At 42.6% G+C, this 25893-nt stretch overlaps 1 protein-coding gene across 4 annotated transcripts; it reads left to right on the forward strand.

Annotated features, from left to right (window-relative positions):
• Positions 1-25177, forward strand: ago3b (argonaute RISC catalytic component 3b). Of its 4 annotated transcripts, none has more exons than XM_036145657.1 (20): positions 1-133; positions 733-888; positions 6319-6481; positions 6563-6683; positions 6758-6966; positions 8399-8535; positions 9838-9972; positions 10068-10155; positions 10238-10385; positions 11494-11613; positions 12322-12465; positions 13656-13789; positions 15031-15215; positions 15297-15456; positions 15561-15651; positions 16915-17109; positions 18606-18740; positions 19793-19894; positions 19995-20194; positions 21207-25177. In XM_036145657.1, the coding sequence occupies exons 2-20, from the start codon at positions 870-872 to the stop codon at positions 21313-21315; spliced, it is 2595 nt and encodes an 864-aa protein (XP_036001550.1). In that variant the 5' UTR covers positions 1-133; positions 733-869; the 3' UTR covers positions 21316-25177. The 4 variants fall into 4 exon arrangements, with proteins under 4 accessions (XP_036001550.1, XP_021165728.1, XP_021165729.1 ...); XM_021310053.2 differs by having other exon boundaries at positions 1-127; XM_021310054.2 differs by having other exon boundaries at positions 1-127; positions 12322-12444.
• The last annotated feature ends 716 nt before the right edge of the window (positions 25178-25893 follow it).

Raw genomic sequence — 25893 nt, forward strand, 5'->3', positions numbered from 1 at the left:
GATCTGATTAGACCGGTTTTAACGGAGGAGGACACCGGGTTCCCGAACTCCTTACGGCCGTCTGAAAGAGAGGAACGCCGGCTTGTCACGTCCACTCCGCGGAACACCGACTTCGGCCTGTGAGGAGGTGAAGGTTCGGCTCGTTTTCCGGCCGTTAGCTGTCGGTGTTTGAAGCTAAAAGCGCTGTTAGCCGCCGCTCGGCGCTGAAGTTGGTGTCCGACCGACAGCTTCCGACTGAAGGGCTGTGTCACAGTTTTTAGGGAATCTTTACCGCATTTTATCCGCTCCGGTTCAGAAAGTCGACGACGTGGAAGGATCAGATGTGTCCGGAATTATTCTACAGCCGTGGTCCTTTCTTTAAAACGCTGTTGTGGAATTAGGATTTATAATTTTTTATCATAAGTAGAAAAAACGGCGATTCCGGTGCTTTTTCTAAATGTCAACCACCTTTGATTAGGATTTTAAATTCCAGTCTGTGTTTTCAAGGATCTTTATATTGTGTAAAATAATTTCTTTTATCTTTGATCGGTGTAATTAATTCATATTTTATTAAAAAAGCTGAATAAAGGAAGCCTAGATTCTCTAAAAGGTGGACTAACCCTTTAATGTCCCACCGAGTAGGAGGCCAACTTCAGGACTGTGTAATACTTATTTTAGTCCGGGTTAAAGCCGGTCCAAACTGTCCCGAACCTTTTCACCGTGCAAATAAAACCGTTGCTGTTCTGCTTTCAGGTGGAGGGGCGGCACAGAACCGGGCCAGGACCGAGTAGAACCGCTGTGAGCTGTAAGCAAGCACGGCAGGGAGGGGGGGCGACCCGGATCCACACCAAGTTCCAGCGAGCCGGGTCATCCGGACCGAGACCTCATGAATGGAAATCGGAACAACAGGTGAGAATGCTCCGAGTGCCAGAGACACCTGGATGTGTGTGAGGAAAACCGGTGTCTGAGGAAGGTGGAGATCCAGTCAGGTGTGTCTGAAGCTGGGAGGTTCTGGAGATCTGAAGGTTCTGGAGATCCAAAGCTGTGAGGTTCTAGATATCTGAAGGTTCTGGAGATCTAAAGCTGTGAGGTTCTGGAGATCTTAATGTTCTGGAGATCTGCAGGTTCTAGATATCTAAAGGTTCTAGAGATCTGAAGTTGGGAGGGAGCAGTCAGCATTACACAGCTTTGCAGCGGAACCGGATTTTAATATTATTCTTACCTGAATTTATTTTAATCTGCTTAAGAAAAATATTCTGAGTTAAAAGCTGATGATTATATTTGATGCTGACTTGATATTGACTGACTGGGCGATGGAGCGAGTGCAGAACTTTTTTAGTAGCAATTAGCAGCAAACGGGACGAACCAGGACGACTTTCCTCGTTGCTAAGCAGCGGGGCGGCCGCAGCACCAGGGAAGGCAGCGATACCTTCACTGCATTCACAGCTGAACCGCCTAAAAGGAGACAAAGCCAGTAAGATTCTTATTTAGGTTGGGATGTCATCTTGTAGCCTATAACTATCGTGATCACAATGTATATAACTACGTTAGTAGTTAGTTAGTAGTTAGGCTGTTTCAGTACATTCTGTGTTTATGAAAGAAGAGGTTTGGTAAACTTGTCAGTTTTCACCATTCTCATAAGACAGTATCGTTTAGCCGAGACGTAGCCATTTATGTCAATGGAAATAAAGAAAAGTCCTTCAATGAAGCCCTGATTCCTCCGGCGGATTAGGGGCCAGATTGAGGTGTGAGCAGGTTGAGCAGGAGGTAGAGGAGGAGGGTTTTTCATTGGAAAGAACAGCTGGAGGCGGAGCTTACAGTTCAGACTGTTCCCCTCTGATAGAATGTGTGCAGAATCAGGGATAGCTTGGTTAGCAAAGTTAGCTTGGTTAGCAAAGTTAGCTTGGTTAGCAAAGTTTGCTTGGTTAGCATCATTAGCATGGTTAGCATCATTAGCTTGGTTAGCAAAGTTAGCTTGGTTAGCAAAGTTAGCTTGGTTAGCATCATTAGCATGGTTAGCATCGTTAAATTGGTTAGCATTGTTAGCATTGTTAGTTTGGTTAGCATCATTAGCAAAGTTAGCTTGGTTAGCATCATTAGATTGGTTAGCATGGTTAGCATTGTTAGTATGTTTAACTTTAATTATCCCTGTGTCTAATGTGGGGTAGTGGACACTTCCTTAGACTGTGAGGAAGAGTTCGTTCACGACGACCCGGTTAAAGATTCTATCGGCGGGTCACCGATCAGAACCCGTCAACCCAGTTTTATTCATCTTTCCTGGTCTCGGTGTCGTAATGATTTTAGTCATTTAATGATTTACGTTTTCCACGCTGGAATGACTAGACGACATCCCTCAGTTTACGCCGATCGCTAAAATCCCGCTAAGTGTTTGTTAGCTAGTTTCATCTGAACCGCCGCAGGTTCTGGCAGATATTGGACCACTCTTTGGTTCCCTGGTACAGAACCAACACAGTCCATACATTATCAACGGGGAAGTCCTCCTCCAGAACTTCAACGTTAGCCTGCTCGATCCTTTCCAGAACCAGGCTGGTTCTGTTCGGGTTCTTAGTCCTGCTGGACCCGACCGGGTCCATGTTGAAACCGTCTAGCTGTTGGCTGGAGGTGCAGCTGAGGGATTTTTCAGGTAGTCCTCGGTCCATGTTGGTGCTGAGGGGGGCAGAGACACCGGTGGTCCAGCCGTTTCCAGAACATCTGAAGCGTCTGTGGTTCCTGAACAGAACCAGCTGAATGTCTGGTTCGGATGACATGAGAACACTCTGAACCTGTATTCCTGCCCCAAATTGTTCCGTTTTTTGTTTTGTTTTGTTTTTTACTCCAACAGCAAACATTTTATTTATGCTACATATTCAAACGAGGAAACATATTTGCTTTCTGACTCGCTTTCAGATTTTATCAGAGCAGAAACCATTGAGCAGAATCTGACGTCAAAACGTTCCCCTGACAGGTGGGCTGGTGTGAGAAGAAGGTTTCCACCTTTAAGCTTTTATGAACGTTGAAGTGGGACTAAAAGCCACATCCTGTATGTTTGTTAATATTTTCTTATTGTGACAGAAACTAGAGCAGAATCGGACCTTTGCTGTTGGCATTTTTCCCATAATTCCTCAGGATTCCTGGATCCTCTGAGTTGTGGATCTAATTTCGGGAGGCTCCCCTCCTGCTCCCCGCCCACCTGCTGTCACCGTGGGGACAGCTCAGCGGGAGGCAGAGCATCCGTTCCTCCTCTTCCTCCCCCTCCTCCTCTTCCTCCTCCTCCTCCTCGTTGCCAGCAGAACCGGACCCGTCTGTGTTCAGGGTTCCCTCGGTGTCGTCTGTGGCTCTTCTGAGTCACGCTGGTGGAAACTGCGGTGGTTTGATGTCACTCTGGTTTCCAGCGTGCCGCTCGCCCACTCCCTCCCTCCCATCCCGCTGAAGCTCGAGTCGGTCGGCAGAACCGTGCAGCCGTGGCGCCGATCCGGTTTTTATCTGCGGCGCTGAAGTCTGGTAGTTTCTAACACCAGGAAACCTGCAACGTCCTGGAGCGTCTTCAGCTCCTTCCTCCTCATTAACCACTTCCTTCCTGCAGTTTGTCTCTGCGTTGACGCTCTCTGCTCGTTTGGACCGGTTCATTTTCAGACCCGAGCTGTTGGCGCTGTTCGCTCTGGCAGAACCGGGGAGCAGTTCCTCCGGGCCCAGTTGTTCCTACGGGAAGCGGATCCGATCCTATCGCTGCGTTCCTGAAGCCTCTCCTTCGGAGGTCTGAACAGATCTGCAGGGTTCTGTTGGGTCTCACCGTCCTCGGCTCCCTGGGTTCCTGCAGTCTGGGGCAGGATGGGGTTTGATCCGAACGTTTTCCAGAACTGGATCAGAACCAAAACAGGGAAACTGAGTAGAGAAAACCAGTCTGACCTCCTGGACTTTCTTATAAGATGCAGAAAAAGTGACTTCATGTTCAGGATAATTGGGTTTGTTCCAGATAAAAATCAGGATTTCAGGGACCTAAACAGAATTTTTCATTGATTATTATAAAAATATTACTAAATTATATTTTCCTCCTTAAATTTGGGTTTTGTCCAACTTCCCGGTCGTTTAACTTTAACTGAGTTGGACATGAACACATCCAGACTGGGTCACTTCACGGCTTTTTTGATGCTGGATCTTTTCTGCTCTGACTTTTAAACCAATCCAACAGGTTTTTGGGGCGACATGGCACAGAGGTTAGGGAGTTCGTCTTGCAATTGGCGGGTTGCCGGTTCGATTCCCCCACACTGACTGTCTCTGTCGTTGTGTCCTTGGGCAAGACACTTCACCCGCATTGCCTGCTGGCGGTGGTCAGAGGGCCCGGTGGCGCCGGTGCATGGCAGCCTCGCTTCTGTCAGTCTGCTCCAGGGCAGCTGTGGCTACTAACATAGCTCACCACCGTCAGGGTGTGAATGACTGAACTGTAGTGTGAAGCGCTTTAGAGGTTGTCAAGACTAGTTAAAGCGCTATACAAGTACAAGCCATTTAGTTTTTGTACCGCAACGCGTCTCCAAGAAGCCATGATGAGCCACACTGTCGCTTTCCTATTTATTTTAAAAAGTTCTGACCATAAACTTCGGCTTAGTCAAAACCAACCCAGTTATGATCAACACTGAAAAATAAAGCGACAACGATTAGGAATGACGTATCGGCTGAATAACACGGAACCACACCCCCTGACCTGAAGGTCTTTGCCACCAAAACCAATAAACTAAATATAAAACTTTCACTTTGGACTGGTTTAAGTTTTAAACATCAAACAAAGCCTTCATATTACTGTTTTTTTTAATATATATATATATATATATATATATATATATATATATATATATATATATATATATATATATATATATATATATATATATATATATATATATATATATATATATATATATATATATATATATATATAATTATAATTTTTGGACTATAAGATGAACTTAAAATCCTTAAATCTTCTCAAAAATTGATAGTGCTCCTTATCTATGATCACCGTTTACTGACTGATTTATGTGGAACAATGCGCTTAGAAATCTGTTAAAATGTGTAAATATGATTTTTGTTACCAACAAAGCTCATCCACTCTATGGATATTAGGATCATTACGGTACACTGTGTCACTACCTGATAGGACCCCTGAGCTGTCTACAGACTGCCTGACTGTAATGTCTAAACTAGAAGAGCATTCATGTAAGGCAGCCTGGAGTACGTGTTAGCAACAATAAACCTAGTAAGTTAATTTAATATAAAGTTTATTTTTGCCTCATTAGTCTAGCTACTCTGTCCTCCTGATAGAGAGCTGTGGACGTGGAGGAGAGATATTACAGACATGGAGGAATATTTAGTGCTCCTTATAATCTGAAAAATATGGTAATCCAAATCCGGGACAAAACTCAGTCCAGGTTCTTTCTAATAATATAAATCTGAACCAGTTAAGTCCAAACGGCCTTTAGCTCTGAGTTGTTCTCTGATTTCTAGAAGAAAAATGGATCATAAAACTCAACCAGGGATTGTTTTGTACTCAGATTTCCATAATGTAAAAAAAACGAGAAACAAACCAAAAAATTAAACCCTGAACGTCAGACCACGATGCACTGACTCCACATCTGGATCCAGCTGCTGATGTTCTCCCCCAGGTGTTGGAGGCCGCTGGTGTTGATGTCTGAGAGTCTCTGTCGCTGCAGGAGGTGCAGAACTGAGGTGGAGGAGAAGCGAGCTGGAAGGGTTCAGTTACGGCGCTGAGAGCTGCTGAGATGTTTGGTTTGGAGATGGTGGCACTCAGTAAAATAAGAGAAGATGCTGAAGATGCTCAGATCTTCCCTGGGAAGGTCACACTGCAAAAAGAGAACTAAAAATAAGTAAAATTTTCTTGAAATGAATGTATTTGTCCTTGATTTGAGCAGGTAAATAAGATTATTTATTATTTATATGGAAATAATAATTTTATCCCTAAAACAAGATAATTAGGTATAATGCACTTGAAATAAGATGATGGAGATGAATTGTTCCTATTTAAATTCAAAAATCTTATTCCATTGGCAAATAGTACTATTTACCTGCTCAAATCAAGTAAAAATATTTTCATTTCAAGAAAAAAAATCTTATTTTTAGTTCTATTTTTGCAGTGCAGAGAGACAGTTCAGGGTGGAGAGGGAAGGCTGGGATGGGTTGGAGAGGTGAGGAGGAGGAGGAGGAGCTGACAGGAGGTTCAGGGATGCAGGACATCGGTCCTCATTATTCCTGGTCCTATGGAGCTTCCATCACGTCATAAATGTCGGTTCCTGATGACCTCCATGTCTCCGTGTCTCCGTTCCTCAGGAGCCCACGCCTTGTTCACGTTGCCGCGGCGGCCCGGATATGGCTCCATCGGGAAACCCATCAAGCTCCTGGCCAACTGCTTCCAGGTGGAGATCCCCAAGATCGACGTCTACCTGTACGAGGTGGACATCAAGCCTGAGAAATGTCCCCGACGGGTCAACAGGTACCAGAACCGACCAGAACCGCGGCCTCTGCCCCCCCGTGTCTGTTTGCTCGCCGTCTCATCGGCCGGTTTGTGTTGCAGGGAGGTGGTGGACTCCATGGTGCAGCACTTCAAGGTGACCATCTTCGGCGACCGGCTGCCGGTCTACGACGGGAAGAGGAGTCTGTACACGGCGAGCCCGCTGCCTGTGGCCACCGCGGGGGTAAGGCCCGGTTCTGCTCAGCCCAGCCCGGGTTCTGCCGGCCGGAGTCGCTGATCTTCTCTGGTCCTCTCCAGGTGGATCTGGACGTCACGCTGCCGGGCGAAGGAGGGAAGGACCGCCCCTTCAAGGTCAACATCCGCTTCGTGTCGCTGGTCAGCTGGCACCTGCTGCACGAAGTCCTGAACGGACGGGCCGGTTCAGAACCGCTGGACCTGGACAAGCCGCTCAGCACCAACCCGGTCCACGCCGTGGACGTCGTCCTGCGACACCTGCCCTCCATGAAGTCAGTACCGCCCGTCCTCACCCGACAGAAAATATTTAGTTTTTATTAGTGCTGTCAGTTAAACGTGTTATTAACGTAAACCCGTTTTAACGCCGACAATTTTTTTGTCGCCGTTAATCGCGCGTTAAAACACACACACCGTTCCCTAATGGTTTTTCCCCCCGCCGCGCTCTCCGTACTGTGTTTCTTTTACCCTCTGCGCTTTCCGTAGTTTCAAAAGAGCTAGAAAACTGTAGCAAAACAGACCCGCGCTGCGCTCACTGTTGCCAAATACCGTTTATTTCATGCGACTTTGGGCTTCTTTTTTCTAAAAGCGCTTCTAAATTTCATGAGCCACGGGTTGCGTTTTATTTGGGCAGGTTTCTGAAAGTTAAATCGCTTATTTGGGCTCTAACATAAGTGACGAAACAGCGGTTATTAAGAGACCTGCCTGCACTAGACACTTTGTATCCAGCTGAAATCTCCCTCCGCCATAGGAGCCGACGGTAGTAAAGGCAGACAGAGCAACTCTGCTCGTATTTTCTGCAGTTTACGGTGCAATAACCGGTGATAACTGCTGAAAGTAGATTACTTGGTGCAGATCACCATTTTGAGCAGACATTGCTTCTGAAGATGAGCTTTTACACGTTGATAAAATTGCAGAAACCCCAACCCATAAACCGTACTTTAATGCTTATTAATTTGTTTTCTCTGTATTTGACAAACTAAGGCTGAATCACGTTGCCAAACGACCTGGAGTTACTAAACAGTTCCTAAACAGTCTCATTCAGGATACTAAGCTCCTGCCCAGTTGCAAGCAAAGTGTAAGACTGGAATGACCTGGAAATTTAAAACCTTTTTCCAGGCTTAAACTCTATGAATATGGATATAAACAGCAAGCAAAAAATATTCAAAGAAATTATTGTTGTTGGTGTAAAAGCTCAGAATTAGATCTATGTACAATTTTTATTAATGTATATGTTTATGCATAATACCATGTCTATCTTTGTTTAAGAGGCTAAAAAAAATATATCGGCATGGTATTTATTTACACATTTTTACACATTGTGTAAACATCAGGGCGCCATGTTTAGTCATTTAGCCATTATAGTCCAGAGTTTAACATTTGGCACCAGGATGTTTTCATTCCAATTCTAAAAAGTGTTTAAAAAATAACAAAATAAAAATATTTTTTGTACAAGCATGTATTTTATTAGTGTCATTTATTGCAAAATTGCATATTAAAATGCCCACACAGGCTATCACACTTTCAGAAATAAAAGGATAAAATATGCGATTAATTTGCGATTAATCTCGAGTTAACTATCGACATTATGCGATTAATCGTGATTAAAAAATTTTAATCGTTTTACAGCCCTAGTTTTTAACATTAAAGTGAGCGGAACCTCAGCAGCAGAGATGGGTCATGGTTCTGGTCTTCTGCCTCCACCAGGTACACCCCTGTGGGACGGTCCTTCTTCTCCTCCCCGGAGGGCTACGACCACCCGCTGGGCGGAGGGAGGGAGGTCTGGTTCGGGTTCCATCAGTCGGTCCGGCCCGCCATGTGGAAGATGATGCTCAACATCGACGGTGAGAGACGACGCGGACATTTCAGGCAGAATCTGATCTCAGAACCCACACCGTTAGAAATCAGCTCCAAACTTTGTCCTCCTTTTGATTTGACACAATTCATCTGAATTCAGCTCAAACAAACCAAACTGTTGGAGCAAAAACTTAAAATTATTAATAAAACAAAAAACTTACACGAGCAAACGAGGTTTTCAGGACCTGAGATAAAGTTCAGCTTTAGGGATTTGACCCAGTTGGCAGTGAGAGACAAGGGGTCCAAATGATTTCTGTGTCCAAAGGTATCAGTCAGGAGAAGGAGGGGCGGTTATCATCATTATTCTCTGATTAAGGCCTTTATAATAGAGCTGCTGGAGATAAACTCACAAGGTTTCATGGAACACTGGCTGGGTTGTTTTGTCCCCAAAGGAGCTTTTTCTCTTCTGGTCAAAACTTAAAAAGTTAAATTATAAAGTAAATGTGGAATTCAAGAGGTAAATAATAAAATATTCACTGCATAAGTTATAAATCAGGACTATTAATCATTTTTGTTGGGCTTTTGTTTGCACCGTTTAGATTTGATTCTTTAGAGAAGATGGAATCACTTTGAAACTATGGAGTGAATTTTGTTCCATTATTGTTGCAAAGAACACGTTTTGTAAATTATAATGTGAAAAAAAAAACGCAATCCAGAAATTAAACTTTGTAAAGCTTTCTTATCAAAAAAAAAGTTTCTGAGAGTAACTTTGATCTTTCCTAAGATTTTATTTATTTATTTAAAAAGTAACTTTTTTTCAGATTTTATTTTGACAAATTTACATTTTCAAATAATATTTTTTAAATTTCTCTTTTTCAGACTTTTACAAATTGGGTTAAATGAAGCTACAGATCAGCTTCTCTTCACTTCTAGTGCAGCTTTCCTCTGGAGTGAGGAGTGAAGACGCGTCAAGAGCAAAAATTAAAGAGTGTGATCTGCAAACACAATTTAAAGAAAATGCAATTCGTAGAACTCAATCTGAAAAAGAGAAATTTGAAAAAAGCTGGATTTTTTTTAAAATAAAATAAAAAATTTTATTTTAAGAAGCATTTCAAAGTGTAATTAGCTTTTTTTTTATTTCCTCTTACAAAACATGTTCTTTGGTAACAATAATGGAACAAAATTCCCTCCATACAAAATCTGCTGAAATCAGCTGTTAAAAAGTAAAAGAGTTCAGTGACTAAACTAAAGGGCATGTGTTTTAATTGGATCACTTAAAGCAGCTCTAATTGTCGGACCTGTTCTAATAAAATCTCTGTTTCTCCTCCACCCTGCTTCTGCTGCTCCAGTTTCAGCCACGGCCTTCTACAAAGCTCAGCCCGTCATCCAGTTCATGTGTGAGGTCCTGGACATCCACAACATGGACGAGCAGCCGCGCTCGCTGCCGGACTCCCACAGGGTCAAATTCACCAAAGAGATCAAAGGTACGGGGCCACGCCTCCTCCAGGCTTCCTGCTTCATGTCTTTGCTTCAGCTTCACAGGCGAAGAGCTTCAGTCTGTCCTTTAACGTCTCCTCAGGTCTTAAGGTGGAGGTGACCCACTGTGGAAGCATGCGCAGGAAGTACAGAGTGTGTAACGTCACCCGCCGGCCGGCCAGCCTGCAGACGTACGTCTCCCTGACTCTCTGCTCCCCCTGCCGACGCCGCTGGAAGATCCCAGGTTCACCTGTTGTTGTTCTGAACCCACAGGTTTCCTCTGCAGCTGGAGAACGGCCAGACGGTGGAGCGCACCGTGGCTCAGTACTTCAGGGAGAAGTACAGCCTGCAGCTGAAATACCCCCACCTGCCCTGCCTGCAGGTGGGCCAGGAGCAGAAGCACACCTACCTGCCGCTGGAGGTGAGCGCGCTCTGTCACCCTGCTTCACATTTACTCCTATTTTAAAGAAATTATACAGAAACAATATTCTGATTACATCATATTGCCTTTGCAACCTGGCCTCAGTCACATAAATCATATTAATTATGACTGAATTCCAAATAAATCTGCTTCAGCTGCAGGAAAATAAAATAAAAAGTCATGAATACTAAATATTACTGTTGACTGATTGATGACAAAGTCCTCCCTGGACATCAAAGTCATCTGTGTCGTTAATTCGGCTCCATTTATTGTAGATAATTCGTTTGTTCTGCTAAAAAACGTTCCCAGAGTGTCGGCTTTAGATTTAAATTCATGGAAAAAACACAAATATGCCGGAATATTTTAGAAAAACAGCAAAAGTAAAAGTTAAAGGAGCAGCCTGCAAGATCTACTGCCACCTAGTGGCGAAATTAGAAACGGCGTTGATCTCACACCCTGAACACCCTCACCTGGCCACAGATCAGTTCTCCTCTGAATGTTTAATGACTGTTTATTAAATTAACAATCAGTTCTTGTTTGTAACTGTCAACAAGCTGCGATAAATTTAACAGAGAGAAATATTAAAATGGATAAAAGTTTTATCCTAAAATCTCCGTCGTGGTTTTCAGCGATGTTGACTGAGAGCTGCTGTTACAGGACGACAGACTAGGATTTAAAGATGTTTATTCAGCGCAGATTAATACCAGTTAGCAGCTAAATATCTTGTTACTTTCGCAGATCAGGCTTTTCCTGATGTCCAGCTTTCTTCCTCAAAATTACATTTATTTGTATGTTTAGATTTTCCAGTTTTTATTTTATTTCTTGCAGGGTAAAAGATTTAAGAAAGTTATTATTCCCATTTATGCATCACAGCATCTGTCCCTCCAGCTAAAATGAAACGCATCAAAGCTATATTATCTGGATAATCTGTTTAAAAAGAGTTTAGTGCTGCTATTAAAATGGTTCTTAGTGGTTGTATTGCTTCTGCTTGATATTAAACACTTTTAGATATTTCTGCCACCAGACCTCAGTGAGGTTGTCGTTATGATGAATGTTTCCTATAAAATGTCTTTAATGTATAAATAAGAGAATGTGTTGCTGTGTGCAGGTGTGCAACATCGTCCCCGGTCAGCGCTGCATTAAGAAGCTAACAGACAACCAGACGTCCACCATGATCAAAGCCACGGCCCGCTCCGCTCCGGACAGGCAGGAGGAGATCAGCCGCCTGGTGAGAGCAGAACCCTGCAGAACCCTGCAGAACCCACGCTTCCAGGCTCACCTGACCAGTGTTGTATAGTAACAAAGTATAAATACTTAATTACTGTACTTAAGTATATTTTGGAGTACTTTATACTTTCCTCGAGTATCATTTTTTTTGATAACTTTCACTTTTACTTCACTATATTTTTGAACTTAAATGCAAACTTTTACTCCAATACATTTTCAATGTTTGGTTTAGTTACTCGTTACTACTACAAAAAAAAGAAAAAAAAAGAGAGAGAGAGAGAGAGAGAGAATTTGTATAGCACTGACCTTACTTGAAGAAGAAAAACTGAAACCTTACAAAAAGGTTGTATTTTCTGTCTAAACTTGGTCTAAATTTCTCCTGCACTTGGTTTATATTATTTTAAGTGAATTTGACCTTCAAAGATTACCAAAATGTAAAAAATGTCATTCAAACTGCATTTGCTTTGTTTTACTTTTTACTTATACTTTTCATTACATTACTTGAGTACATCTATTTTTACAGTAGTTTTCATACTTAAGTACAAGACATTTCAGATACTTTAAGACTTTAACTCAAGTAACATTTCAGTCAGTGACTTGGACTTTTACCAAAGTCATATTTTGGAGAGGTACCTATACTTTTACTTGACTCTGAGATTTCAGTACTTTATACAACACTGCACCTGACACTGTGTGCTGCCCCCTGCAGGTGAGGAGCGCCAACTACGAGGCGGACCCGTTCGTGCAGGAGTTTCAGTTCCGAGTGCGTGACGAGATGGCTCAGGTGACGGGCCGCGTCCTGCCGGCCCCCATGCTGCAGTATGGCGGCAGGGTGAGCTCTGAACCCTTTATGGTACCTTCCCTTTTACATCACGCTCACACGCTCACCGTTTGATCCCGCTTTCTCCACAGAGCTCCAGCAAAGGCAACTTTCACAGCTTTTTGAGCAAAATCAGCTTAAAACCCAATACCCGACATTTATTAAGTGTTTCTAGATGTTTGATGCAACGCACTCTTAGTTTGGAAGAGAAACGGATCCACAGCGGCTTCAGCCGATGAAACTAGCGTTAGCGTGGCTATCGAGCAAGTTTTATCGGAATTACAGAGTATTTCTTTGCTGAGCTAACGAGTCTTTACCTGCAGCAGCAAGAGTAGCCTGGCTTGTGGTTGTGTTTTCGTTGTTGCTCTGTTAGTACGTCATATGCTTCGTTGATCTGATTGGTTTATTTGGCCCGTCTATCACCAACATAGGCCAATCAGCTAACCAGTATTTTCGCCCCTTCCCAAAATTACTTCAACGGAAGGTTTCCAGATGGATATGCGGAGCAAATCTATCTGGCGGAGTCAGGTAATAGTTCCACAGCTGACCCACCTGTTTATGGTTCTGATTGTAGAAACGGGTCGGTCTGGGTCCTTTGCTGATCATTTTCATGCAGCAAACATGTTTTTCTGTCATATTTATACCCCAGGAAACCAGAAAGTCATAAATGACTAAAAAATTTCCTCCCAGACGCTCTGGTCAACTGAAAGTCATTTTTTTAAAACATTTTTGTTGCATTTATTATTATTTTTTCTACCTTTTTAGGAGAAGAGTTAAAATTTTCTTCATGGGATTTTTCCCCCTCACTGAATAAATAATCTCAAATTAATATTTAGGCTTCTTGCAGAATTTGTCAGTGTGAGATTATGTCGCTTTAGTAAAATCAGGTTATTTTATGGGTTTTTAATCGTCATCAGAGGTTGTGATGATAGCAGCAGCTGAGAGAACGGCACATCAGAGCAATATAAGCAGCATTTAAACGTCCCATAAAACGTGACTCTTTCTCTCTTCCACACGTTTCAGCCTTAAAATGAGTTTGAAACATTAAAATCTGGTTTTCTGTGGAGAAATCCTGCAACGTTTCTGTTTTTCTGCATCGTCTGGGTTCTGTGAAGCAGCCTGATTTCATGTCTGTCTGCACTTAGCAGCACATTTTGTCCCTGTTCTGCTTGTCTGTGAGCGGCTGTCGGCACCAACGGGTCCGCTGTGTGCTGTCTCTGCAGAACCGCACGGTGGCCACGCCCAGCCACGGCGTGTGGGACATGAGGGGGAAGCAGTTCCACACCGGGGTGGAGATCAAGATGTGGGCCATCGCCTGCTTCGCCACCCAGAGGCAGTGCAGAGAGGAGATCCTCAAGTGAGCCCATCAGCAAATTATGAATTATCCGTTAGTTTGGATCTATTAGTGGTGATGTGGGCTGGCGTTCTGTTCAGAGGTGACCATCTTTACCTCCTGGGTTCCATCCAATCAGACGCTTCCAACAAAGTAAACTCTAAATTATCAGATTTAAAATAAAATCTAAAGACGTAACTTTTTTTTAACAAATAACAAAATAATGGCAACATATATAATCATTATTATTATTATTATTATTATTATTATTATTATTATTATTATTATTACTATTATTTAGCCTTTATTTGAATAAATACATATTGTTTTTATGTATTTTATATGAACAAAGAAATAAAAAAATACTAAGACCATTCAACATAATTAGTTACTCTGGAGTAAAAAAACACTTAAATTATAACAAAATAATGGCTATTATTATTATTATTGATGATAATAATAATAATAATAATAATAATAATAATAATAATTTCGTTATTAAGCCTTTATTTTAATAAATAAATATTTGTGTTATGTAATTTATATCAATAAAAAAATAAAAAAATACTAAGACCATTCAACATAATTATTTACTCTGGAGTAAAAAAAACACTTAAATTATGACAAAATAATGGCTACTATTATTATTATTAATAATAATAATAATAATAATAATAATAATAATAATAATAATAATAATAATAATAATAATAATATTTTCGTTATTAAGCCTTTATTTTAATAAATAGATATTTGTGTTATGTAATTTATATCACTAAAATAAAAAAATACTAAGACCATTCAACATAATTATTTACTCTGGAGTAAAAAACTCTTTAATTATAATAAAATAATGGCTACATTTGTTATTATTATTATTATTATTATTATTATTATTATTATTATTATAGGTATTATTTATTATTATTAATTTCGTTATAAAGCCTTTATTTGAATATATATGTGTTTTGTCATTTATAAGAATAAAGAAATAAAAAAGCTAAGACTATTCAACGTAATATTTAATTACATAAAGAATAAATTATTTGACTTAAAACATTAATATTTAAGTAATATTTAAGTCTTTTGTGCGTACAGTTTGTAAAAAAATTCAGATCATCAAACACATTTCAGCCAAATATACCTGAGTAAAAAAAACTATAAAAGTGAGGTTTGATTCATTTTAAGTGTAAAGTTGGTTTGGCCCAGATGAAGCAGTGGTCCCTCCTCCAGTCTTCCCACCTCCGTCTCTCCTTCCTCCTCAGGAGCTTCACAGAGCAGCTGAGGAAGATCTCTAAGGACGCTGGGATGCCCATCCAGGGCCAGCCGTGCTTCTGTAAATACGCGCAGGGCGCCGACAGCGTGGAGCCCATGTTCAGGCACCTGAAGAACACCTACGCCGGGCTGCAGCTCATCATCGTCATCCTGCCGGGGAAAACGCCCGTCTACGGTACCGACACCACCCTAACCCAGGAAGTGAGGTCATAAGCCGGGGGGGGGCGTGTCTAACTGAAGGTTCTTCCACCCACAGCGGAGGTGAAGCGGGTCGGGGACACGCTGCTGGGCATGGCCACCCAGTGCGTCCAGGTGAAGAACGTGGTGAAGACGTCTCCTCAGACGCTGTCCAACCTCTGCCTGAAGATCAACGTCAAGCTGGGAGGCATCAACAACATCCTGCTTCCAAACCAGCGGTAAGCCTCGCCCTGCGCCGCCGCCGCCGCCGCCGCCTCACAAAAACACCGGCAGCTCCGACTCATCTGGTTTGTGGACGCGTCCCGCCTCTGTGTCCCCCCAGACCGTCGGTGTTCCAGCAGCCAATCATCTTCCTCGGAGCGGACGTCACTCATCCTCCTGCCGGCGACGGGAAGAAGCCGTCGATCGCTGCGGTGAGAACGTCTGACGCCGACACGCGCATAGACATAATATAAGAGTAGACGCGTCGTTGGGCGGGTTCTGCCTGCTAGGGATGCGTCAGAGCGTCCGCCATCTTTAATGTGGCAAATCTGCAGTTACTCAGTCACTTAAACAGTATCAGAGGGACTTTAATCTCTGAATATACTTTGTATTCGTAGTATTTTTTTGTAATATTACAAGTTTAGCCCATATTATTCTCATAATATGATGTTTTTATCATAACATTATCACTTTTGTGTTTGTTTATTTTTACTTTTTTGACCTAGGACTTTTTTTTTCATACTATTAATTTTACCTCTTTAATACTCATCCAAAAAGTCTGTTCCTAAAGGTTCACATGTGACACGGTTTTATGAAATTATGAAGACCACAATGTTTAGATTTAACAAACTGATCCTTATATTCATACACACACATACACACACACACACATATATATATATATATATATATATATATATATATATATATATATATATATATATATATATATATATATATATATATATATATATATATATATATATATATTATATATATATATATATATATTATATATATATCTTAGTATATATATATGTATATATCTTCTCTCTGTATACTCTCTATGTATCTCTATCTCTGTGTCTCTCTCTGTATCTCTCTCTCTCTCTATCTCTGTATCTCTCTGTCTCTCTGTCTCTCTCTGTCTCTCTCTCTCTCTCTCTCTCTGTTCTCTCTCTCTCTCTCTGTCTCTCTGTCTCTCTCTCTCTCTGTCTCTCTCTCTGTGTCTCTCTCTGTCTCTGTCTATCTCTCTGTCTCTGTGTATCTGTCTCTCTCTGTCTATGTGTCTCTGTCTATCTCTCTGTCTCTGTGTCTCTGTCTATGTCTCTCTATCTCTGTCTCTGTATCTCTATTGTGTGTGTATATCTGTATCTCTATCTGTGTGTGTGTGTCTATCTGTCTATCTCTCTATGTGTGTGTGTGTGTCTCTCTCTGTATCTCTATCTCTCTGTGTGTGTGTGTGTGTCTCTCTGTCTCTCTCTCTCTCTATGTATATATGTATGTATGTATATATATATATGTGTATATATGTATGTATGTATATATATATATGTGTATATATGTATATATGTATGTATGTATATATATATATATATGTCCTGGATGTCTCCACCACGTCCATCAGGATGTCTCTTCTGTTCCGGACAAAACCTGGGAAGTGTCTTAACGTTCCTGCTGGTCTCCCTCCGCAGGTGGTCGGCAGCATGGACGCCCACCCCAGCAGGTACTGCGCCACGGTCCGGGTCCAGAGGCCCAGGCAGGAGGTCATCCAGGACCTGGCCTCCATGGTCAGGGAGCTCCTGATCCAGTTCTACAAGTCGACGCGGTACAAGCCGACCCGGATCATCTTCTACAGGGACGGCGTGTCTGAGGGGCAGTTCAGACAGGTGAGGCCGAGCAGTTCACTGAAACATCAGATAATTATTCATTTTAAGGTTTTTATCATTATCCTCTCTAAGGAAACCCAGCAGGTTGCATCAAGTCTCTCCAAGCAGCATTCACTCCTCCTGAAAGAGCGTAGAGCCACAGTGGACAGTCGTCTGCATTGTTGATGGCTTTGCAGCAATCCCTCATACTGAGCATGCATGAAGCGACAGTGGAGAGGAAAACTCCCCTTTAACAGGGAGGAGAACCTCCAGCAGAACCAGAACCAGGCTCAGTGTGAACGCTCATCTGCCTCCACCCACTGGGGCTTAGAGAAGACAGAGCAGAGACACAGAAAGCTCAGAAGCTCACATTGACCCAGGAGTACTTTCTATGTTAGAGAAGACAGAGCAGAGACACAGAAAGCACAGAAGCTCACATTGACCCAGGAGTACTTTCTATGTTAGAGAAGACAGAGCAGAGACACAGAAAGCTCAGAAGCTCACATTGACCCAGGAGTACTTTCTATGTTAGAGAAGACAGAGCAGAGACACAGAAAGCTCAGAAGCTCACATTGACCCAGGAGTACTTTCTATGTTAGAGAAGACAGAGCAGAGACACAGAAAGCACAGAAGCTCACATTGACCCAGGAGTACTTTCTATGTTAGAGAAGACAGAGCAGAGACACAGAAAGCTCAGAAGCTCACATTGACCCAGGAGCACTTTCTATGTTAGAGATGACAGAGCAGAGACACAGAAAGCACAGAAGCTCACATTGACCCAGGAGTACTTTCTATGTTAGAGAAGACAGAGCAGAGACACAGAAAGCACAGAAGCTCACATTGACCCAGGAGTACTTTCTATGTTAGAGAAGACAGAGCAGAGACACAGAAAGCTCAGAAGCTCACATTGACCCAGGAGTACTTTCTATGTTAGATGGTAATAGAGGATGATCTGCCTCCCCTGATGATGTCACAGCTAACAGAACGCCAGACCAGGTGTACCTTCTATGAAGAGAAAAAAGACAGAGAACAAAAAGTTAAAAGCTGAAATGACAACAAACAATGCAGATTGGAGAGCAGTAGGAGAAATCAGCAGAGTGAGAAAAATAGACCCTGATGTCCTCCAGCAGCCTAAGCCTATAGCAGCATAACTATAGAGGTAGCTCAGGGTAACATGAGCCACTCTGACTAGAAGCTTTGTCACAAAGGAAAGTTTGAAGATTAGTCTTAAAAGTAGACGGGGTGTCTGCCTCACGGACCAAAACTGGGAGTTGGTTCTACAGGAGAGGAGCCTGATAGCTAAAGGATCTGCCTCCCATTCTACTTTTAGAGACTCTAGGAGCAAAATAAGCCAAATCTGTGTTTTTAACTGGGTAAGCAGGAGTTGTGTCACATGTCTCCACCTCTTCTCTTCTCCAATCACCACAACAACCAGACGCTTCTCAGAGCCACCCTCTGGTTCATCAGGTGAGAATCCTGGTTAATAAATACGGGCCTGGTCTCTCATACCGATCTAGGTGCTGCACTACGAGCTGCTGGCCATCAGGGAGGCGTGCATCAGTCTGGAGAAGGAGTACCAGCCGGGGATCACCTTCATCGTGGTCCAGAAGCGTCATCACACGCGGCTCTTCTGCGCCGATCGCAACGAGCGGGTGAGACACGAAGAACGTTACTCTGAGCCGCTCAGGAGTGAGAACCGTCACAAACCGGGAGCTGACATCTTTAATGCTTTAATAATTAATAAGGTTGAGGGTTCCTAGGAGGTTTCTGGGCTATAGAGGCGTTAAATCCAACCTGATCCTTCTGAAGCTTTTTATTCCAGAGAGAAACTTGCAGTCAGTCACATGTTAGGAAATCATCATCGTGTTTCCAGCCTCCAGCTGGAGATGAAACTCTCTGTTCTCCACATGAGGCTAAATGACTGAGTTTTGAGGCCTGCAAGTAATTTTAACTCAGATTTCCTTTGTTTTTTAAACTTAAAAATTTAAAAAGAATGGTTTTTACTTTTGTTTTTGCCTTAACAATAACTAAACATGGAAGATTTCATTAAAACAAACCAATGGTCAGAACGTTGCTTTAAATGCATCTGAATGTGACACTGGCAGCTCGTCAATAGGGGGCGCTGCCGCCGTCAAGGTTGCAGGACAGAAATGTCGACACAATAAACATAAATTACTAAATAAAATAATGGAATGTTTTCCTAAAATGTTCGGCTTTAGATCCTTCGGCGTCCATTTTGGGTTTATTTGACGTGTCGGCGAGGGACGGCGGTCAGATGCGTCTGAATTTGGTCCCTAATTGGTTGCTTAACGATCCTCCTGTAACCAATCAGCTCTTTTTGTGTCGCTCTTCGACCAATCAGATTAATTAATCATTCCTGTCAATAAAGTCAGAGGATGACGCAGGAATTAAAGTTTGTTTATTTACAAAATAATGATTTAATGGAGGGAAAAGCAGAGAACGGAACTTGGACCAGACTCGTTGCTGTAACCTCTGGCTGTTCCTTTTAGAACCAGAGCAGGAGAACAAGATCTGGATCTGCTGTATTCTGACAGATTTAAGGAAGTCTGAGTAAAAGTTGATGTCTGTATTTATTCTGAAATCAGAGAGAATCAGAGCTTCAGGGTTGATGAGAGACTCGTACTTGGCCTCCCTGTTCTGACTCTTTGTCTAAATGAATCCGCTGGTTCTGTTTCTCTGTCAGGTGGGACGAAGCGGGAACATTCCTGCAGGAACCACCGTGGACACGGACATCACTCACCCTTATGAGTTTGACTTCTACCTGTGCAGCCACGCTGGGATCCAGGTGAGCCCCCCTCAGCCTCCAGCCGTCACACGGGAGTCGGGTTTGTCGGACGACCGCCACTCAGCGGCCGCTTCGCCGCGCCGTCTCTGTCCTCCTGCAGGGAACCAGCCGGCCGTCCCACTACCACGTCCTCTGGGACGACAACTGCTTCACCGCAGACGAGTTCCAGCTGCTCACCTACCAGCTGTGCCACACCTACGTCCGCTGCACCCGCTCCGTCTCCATCCCCGCGCCGGCCTACTACGCCCACCTGGTGGCCTTCCGCGCGCGCTACCACCTGGTGGACAAGGAGCACGACAGGTGAGTCTCTGATTCAGACCGTTTGGAGTTTTTCTGAAGAAGGATCACGAGTCCCCAGGTCTGCTAAAGGTGATCGCCATAAAACGGCTCCTTAACGCTGCTGGAATCGCTCAAAGTTTCTTCATAAAACCTGATTAAAGTCCTCATGGGACCACGCTGCAGTCCTAAAGGGACCAAAAACATTTCACCTCTAATTTATAGAATAAAAATCCAGGTCTAGGTTGGACTGAGAGACTTTCAGTCAGTGAAGAGAACGCCTCATCGTTCCCTTCTTCAGACGACGTGTGCAGCTTTTCAGCTGCAGCTGAAACTCCTCAGTTCTGTCTGTAAAAACGGCTTTTGATCATTTTCACATTTAATATAAAGAAAAATGGATCAAAGAGCCTAAATTTATTCAAATGTTCCTCTGAGCTATACTCACATCCCTGTGAGTTCATATAAGAAGATTTCCAGGGGGGTAAAGTCGGTAGACATGTTTATTATAGGCGGCGGCTCTGAGACCCAACAAACTGGCACCCCACCCTGAGCTTTAAGAGCACAAACCCAGTCTACCTGTGTTCTGCAGTGAAGAGCTGCAGTAATAAAAGGGATTTGATTTAATTGATGTATTTGAAAGGGGACAGAGCAGTTTAATAATATGACAATTCATGAGTTTAAAAAAAGTCAGAATTAACCAAAGGCTATTTTTAATCTGCAGTCACCTGACCGTGGTGTTAAAAAGCCATAAATTACAGGAAGAGATCTACAGCAAAGATCCTGACATAAAGACGAGTAAATGCAGAATAGTTTGGATCGCCGTGGTTCTGGGGAACGGAGCCGCTATCATGCTAAACCTCGTTCATTTGGGTCAGAACCTGCCTGTCAGCGGGTGGTTCACCTGGACTCTGGTTTATTAAGGAAAAGTTAAATATTTGTTAGGATTCTCCATCCATGAACAGAACCGGGCATCTTTGAAAGCAGAACATTTTAAAATGTGCAGTTTTGTCTCACTGTTGTTTCTGTGCCGCCTCAGCGCCGAGGGAAGCCACATCTCGGGCCAGAGCAACGGCAGGGACCCGCAGGTTCTGGCCAAGGCCGTGCAGATCCACCACGACACCCTGAGGACCATGTACTTCGCCTGAGCCCGGCGGCGACCCGCTGCTCCCTCCTGACGTTCCGTAACGTGCTGTGAAGGAAACGGCCGGGTAGAACTGGTAGAGACGAAGCGGTTCTGATCCGCCGACTGGGCTGCTTGGTGCGGGCAGGAGGTGAAACTCTGCCAGCAGGAACCCCATGAGGCTTTTTACCGTGAGCCGAGGAGCTCCTGGAGCTCACTTTGTGTTTTCCTCCTCCTGATATTTATGGATCTTTGTCTCTTTTTAACTTAAATCCTCCTGATTTCAGATCTTTCAGTTTAGAAACTGACGTAACGGTTTTGGACGGTGCAATAAGGTTTACGGCAGCAGCTTCCGTCTGTGCACTGAAACGGTTTTCAAACGGCGCCCGAAACCCCGCGTCCCGATTGGTCGTCTGCGTCAAAGTGCCTGATTGGGTTAACGAGCGATCGGCCGGTGCAAACGGAACGTTCCGATTGGACGGGCTGTTCCGCTGACGTCTCCGTTCCGATTGTTTCCTCCAGTTTTCTGCTAATCAATCATCAAACTAAACATCTTCAAACCCAAGATGCCAAACTTGTTCCCCTGCCAGGTGTGACACCTGGGCGGGTCGGTCGCCGTTTGTCGCCGCAGCGAGTCTAAGATCACGTTGGTTCCGGGTCGGTATCTGTGTGGTTCGGCGTCTCGTTATGCAATAAGGTTCCGATTTCTTTTCTGTTTGTTTGTTTTTGTTTTGTTTTGTTGGGTTTTCTGCCGCAGTGCCGCTGAGCCTCTTCACTTTAATCCTAACGAAGCTGTCGGGGCTTCATCACTCGGACCAAACCTACGTGCCTGCTCGCTCACGGCTTCGTGCCGATTGGCTCGCCACGTCCAGCTGCTGTTAGAAACGACACACACATCTTCTGGCGCCTCGCGACGTGGTTCTGGTGCTTCATCAGACGTTCTCTTCGGTTCTTCGCCGTGAACCCATCAGAACCGCGCGTTCCCGTCTGCCTCTACTTTTACTTGAAGAATATTTGAAGTCGTAAAAAAACGTGTTTGACTGGATTTGAAGGTGGGGACTGAGAACGGACCTCCAGAACCTGTAGGCGGGACGTTCTCTCACAGATGCCTTTATTCTCCTTAAACTGAAGCATTTTGAAGTCTGAATGAAGATATATTTATAATTATAGATATTAACCAAATGCATGCTTAGCCACTTTTTATCAAAGACAAAAAAAGGACCTATTTAATAAAAGAGTTTAGGGATTATAATCAGAGTTTATTAAATTAATATTTAGAAATCAGGAGTTTTAAATTTTCTCAGCCTGTCGGATAAAGACGATGAATTCAAGTTTGTTTGTTGGTAGAAAAATAGATAAAAGCCGTGATTTTTGTTTCGTTTTGGGTCAGATTCTGTTTGGATTAAAGCGAAATAATTATGTTTTTATGAAATTCAACCTGGACCTGCATGGACGCCGTCTCAGATCAAACTGTCCAATCAGACGGGGCTTGCTTTGGTTCTGGAACTAAACTGGGTTTTACAGAAATTCTGCAGCTTTCTGGTTCTGGTATCTGAACGGTATTTTTATTTCATGTTTTTTAGTTTTTTGTCCCTTTCAGGGCCTGGAGCAGCTTAACTGATGCACCTTAGCTGTGATTGGCCAGTTTGAATCAGCGTCGTCCAATCAGGTTCAGGTATGAAGGAACGGTGGAGTTTGAACTTTGAGCTGCGAGTTTAGGGCCGTGCTTCTTTTTACAGAAAGATTTTATTTTGAGAAACTTGTTTTTGCTTTCAAATAATTGAAATATGAGCCAAAGTTACAAAGGATGAGCAGAAATTAACTTTTTTTTTATTTTTATTTTTTTTTTATTTTTTTTATGAAGAACTGAGAAATGCTGGAAAGCAAAAATGAAACAACCGACTATTCTTATAACATTACTGTACAGTTATTAAAAATACAATTTTTAGATTTAAAGAAATGTGCAGCTAAGCAGGTGTATGTGTACAGATGTGGACCAAATCGTTGGTATCCTTCTGTTAATGAGGGAAAAACCCACAGTGGTCACTAAAATAACTAGAAACTTACAAAAGTTAAAAATAAATTAAACTTTACTGAAAATTAACCAATGACGTTACTTTAGAATCGTGGTTCAACAGAATCACTAAAACAAAATAAATAACCCAAATCAAACCGGCCTGGACATAAACGATGGCACCTGTAGCTTAATATTTAGTAAAACATTTATCTTCCTGTCACTCTCAGCCGTTTTTTAAGTCCACGCTGAGAGCAGCAGCTGAAACTGAAGCTCACTGGATGCATAAACACTAGAAATGTGCAGCCAGAAAAAAATAAAAATAAATGTGCAGCCAGCAAGAGGAAACGAGCGCATAGCGGCGTTAGATGAGAACGTCAGTGATTGGCCTGCGGCCCAACCAATGGATAAGGTGATCCCCCATAACATGAAGCCAGAAAATATTGTCCACTGTACCTTTAATGATATAAACCCCTAAACCAAATACTGCAAACACCTACATACAGTAAGCTAGTTGCACTAGCAGACATTCTTGCACATTAAGTCAATAATTTAGCATTCTTAGCTGTCTGAAAACAACTTTTATGAGTAAACAAATGGAAAACTGTTGTTTTTAGAGTTTTTACACATAGCAAGCCTGCTAAGCGAGGTTAAAACTGTATTAAGGTCGCTTTAGCTAAATGAGCCACAATCAGCGTCACACTCACCACCGTCTGGATTCCTTTCCCCTTTGTCTTTTTACTTTTTAAGCTTTTAGAACGATAATTAATTTTAATTTAGACTGAGTTGATGCTGCGGTCAGCCGGGCTCCATGTTTACCTAAGAACGCAGCACTTTCTGTGGGGGGGGCTGTCAATGCAACGTTTCTGCTGGGAGACCCGGACCCGTCCTGTAAAAGGCGTCGGCGTTTTGACTCCAGTCCAGTTTACGGTTCTGTTTGATATAAATATGATTTAAAACGATTATTTATTAATAAACAACGGCTCATATTTTAATTATTTAGTTTATCTTATGGCTCATTTCTAAAAGCGAATGTTGTGTCCAGTATATTCTGACCCGTTTTTAAGTTTTCTGCTGATGTCATTCTTATGTTTTTTTTTTTTGCGTTTATCATGTAAAACTTTAAAAAGAGGTGCTTTTTATTAAAAGTTGATTTTTAAACAGAACTGAACTTAAAGGTTCTGGGAAAGTTGCCGTGAAGAGAATCAGAACAACGGCTCACTTCTTTGGCCCATGATCGTGTTGTAAAAGTGATTCTGCTGCGGTTCTGACGACCCGGTCCGTCAGCTTCTCCTCCTGGTTCTGTTTTCATTAGAGGGAAGGTTCTGAAGTTTACCGTTGGACCGTTACAGACTGTGCCTTCGCTGATGGTGCTGATAAAGTTCTGTGACCCTGCTGTGCACTGTGTCCATGTGTCGTAATATTTGTGCAAAGCCAAGTGGATGAAAAATTATGCAGAACTTGAACGGACCGGACCGGACCAAAAGGCCCGTGAGTGATCATAGAAGCTCTGGAGCACAACCGGAAACCAAACCCCTCCGTCGGTACCGAGTGGGTCCGTGTGGATGTGATGTAGCATTATTTATTTCACAGCTTTGGTGTCTGGGCTGCAGCGCCCCCTGGTGTCGATTCCTCCTTCATGTTCCTAATGAACAGCAATAATGGGTCAGAACTCTGCAGAGGTTCTGTCGGACTCTGGAAACATGTTTGTTCGTGTTTTTCACATGAAGGAATAAATCTCTGCAGATCGCACTTAAAAACAAACGTGTTTGATATGAAAACTGGATTTCTCTCTCCTGCTCTTTTTATTTGTCGTATTTAATTATTATTATTATCATTTTTTTTTTGGACATTAAAGACATTCAAACATTTACTGTGTTTCTTTGACCCGTTTCTGCTTTTGGGATCATTTAGAGTCGATCAAAGGGCAAAAAGCCAAACTCACAGAGACCATTAACCCAACCAGGTCTATTGTGATTAAATAAAAAAAAAATACTTTTATTTTCACTTCTTCTTGCAGATATTTCTGAATCTCACAGCCTGAAAATCGGTCCTTTTTGGAGACGAATGAATGTTTTTTTTTAATGGTCAGAAGAAACTTCTTTTTCTGATTGATTTAATTGTTAAAGTAACCCAATGATCTCTGTGCTCCATATTAAAAGCTGTTTATCAGATCTGGTGTCACTAATGTTTCCATCAAGTTTATTTCTAAATCATTTTTCAGTAACAAGACGATTCAAAGTGCTGAACGTGAACAGAACAAAAAACAGGAAAGAAAAGCATTTCAGGGAAATAGTAGCAGCGGTTTAAGATATCAGACAAGTTGGACTCAAATTCAACATTTAAAGGCAAATCTGAACAAATGTGTTTTTAATCATGATTTAAAGGAACTCAGGCTTTCAGCTGAGTTCAGGACTTCAGAACCGGGTCCATGTTCTCTACGTTCTTAGTCTTAGTGAGGACTTCAGAACCGGGTCCATGTTCTCTACGTTCTTAGTCTTAGTGAGGACTTCAGAACCGGGTCCATGTTCTCTACGTTCTTAGTCTTAGTGAGGACTTCAGAACCGGGTCCATGTTCTCTACGTTCTT

The sequence above is a fragment of the Fundulus heteroclitus genome, chromosome 13 (genome assembly GCF_011125445.2).
Source record: "Fundulus heteroclitus isolate FHET01 chromosome 13, MU-UCD_Fhet_4.1, whole genome shotgun sequence".
Lineage (NCBI taxonomy): Eukaryota > Metazoa > Chordata > Actinopteri > Cyprinodontiformes > Fundulidae > Fundulus > Fundulus heteroclitus.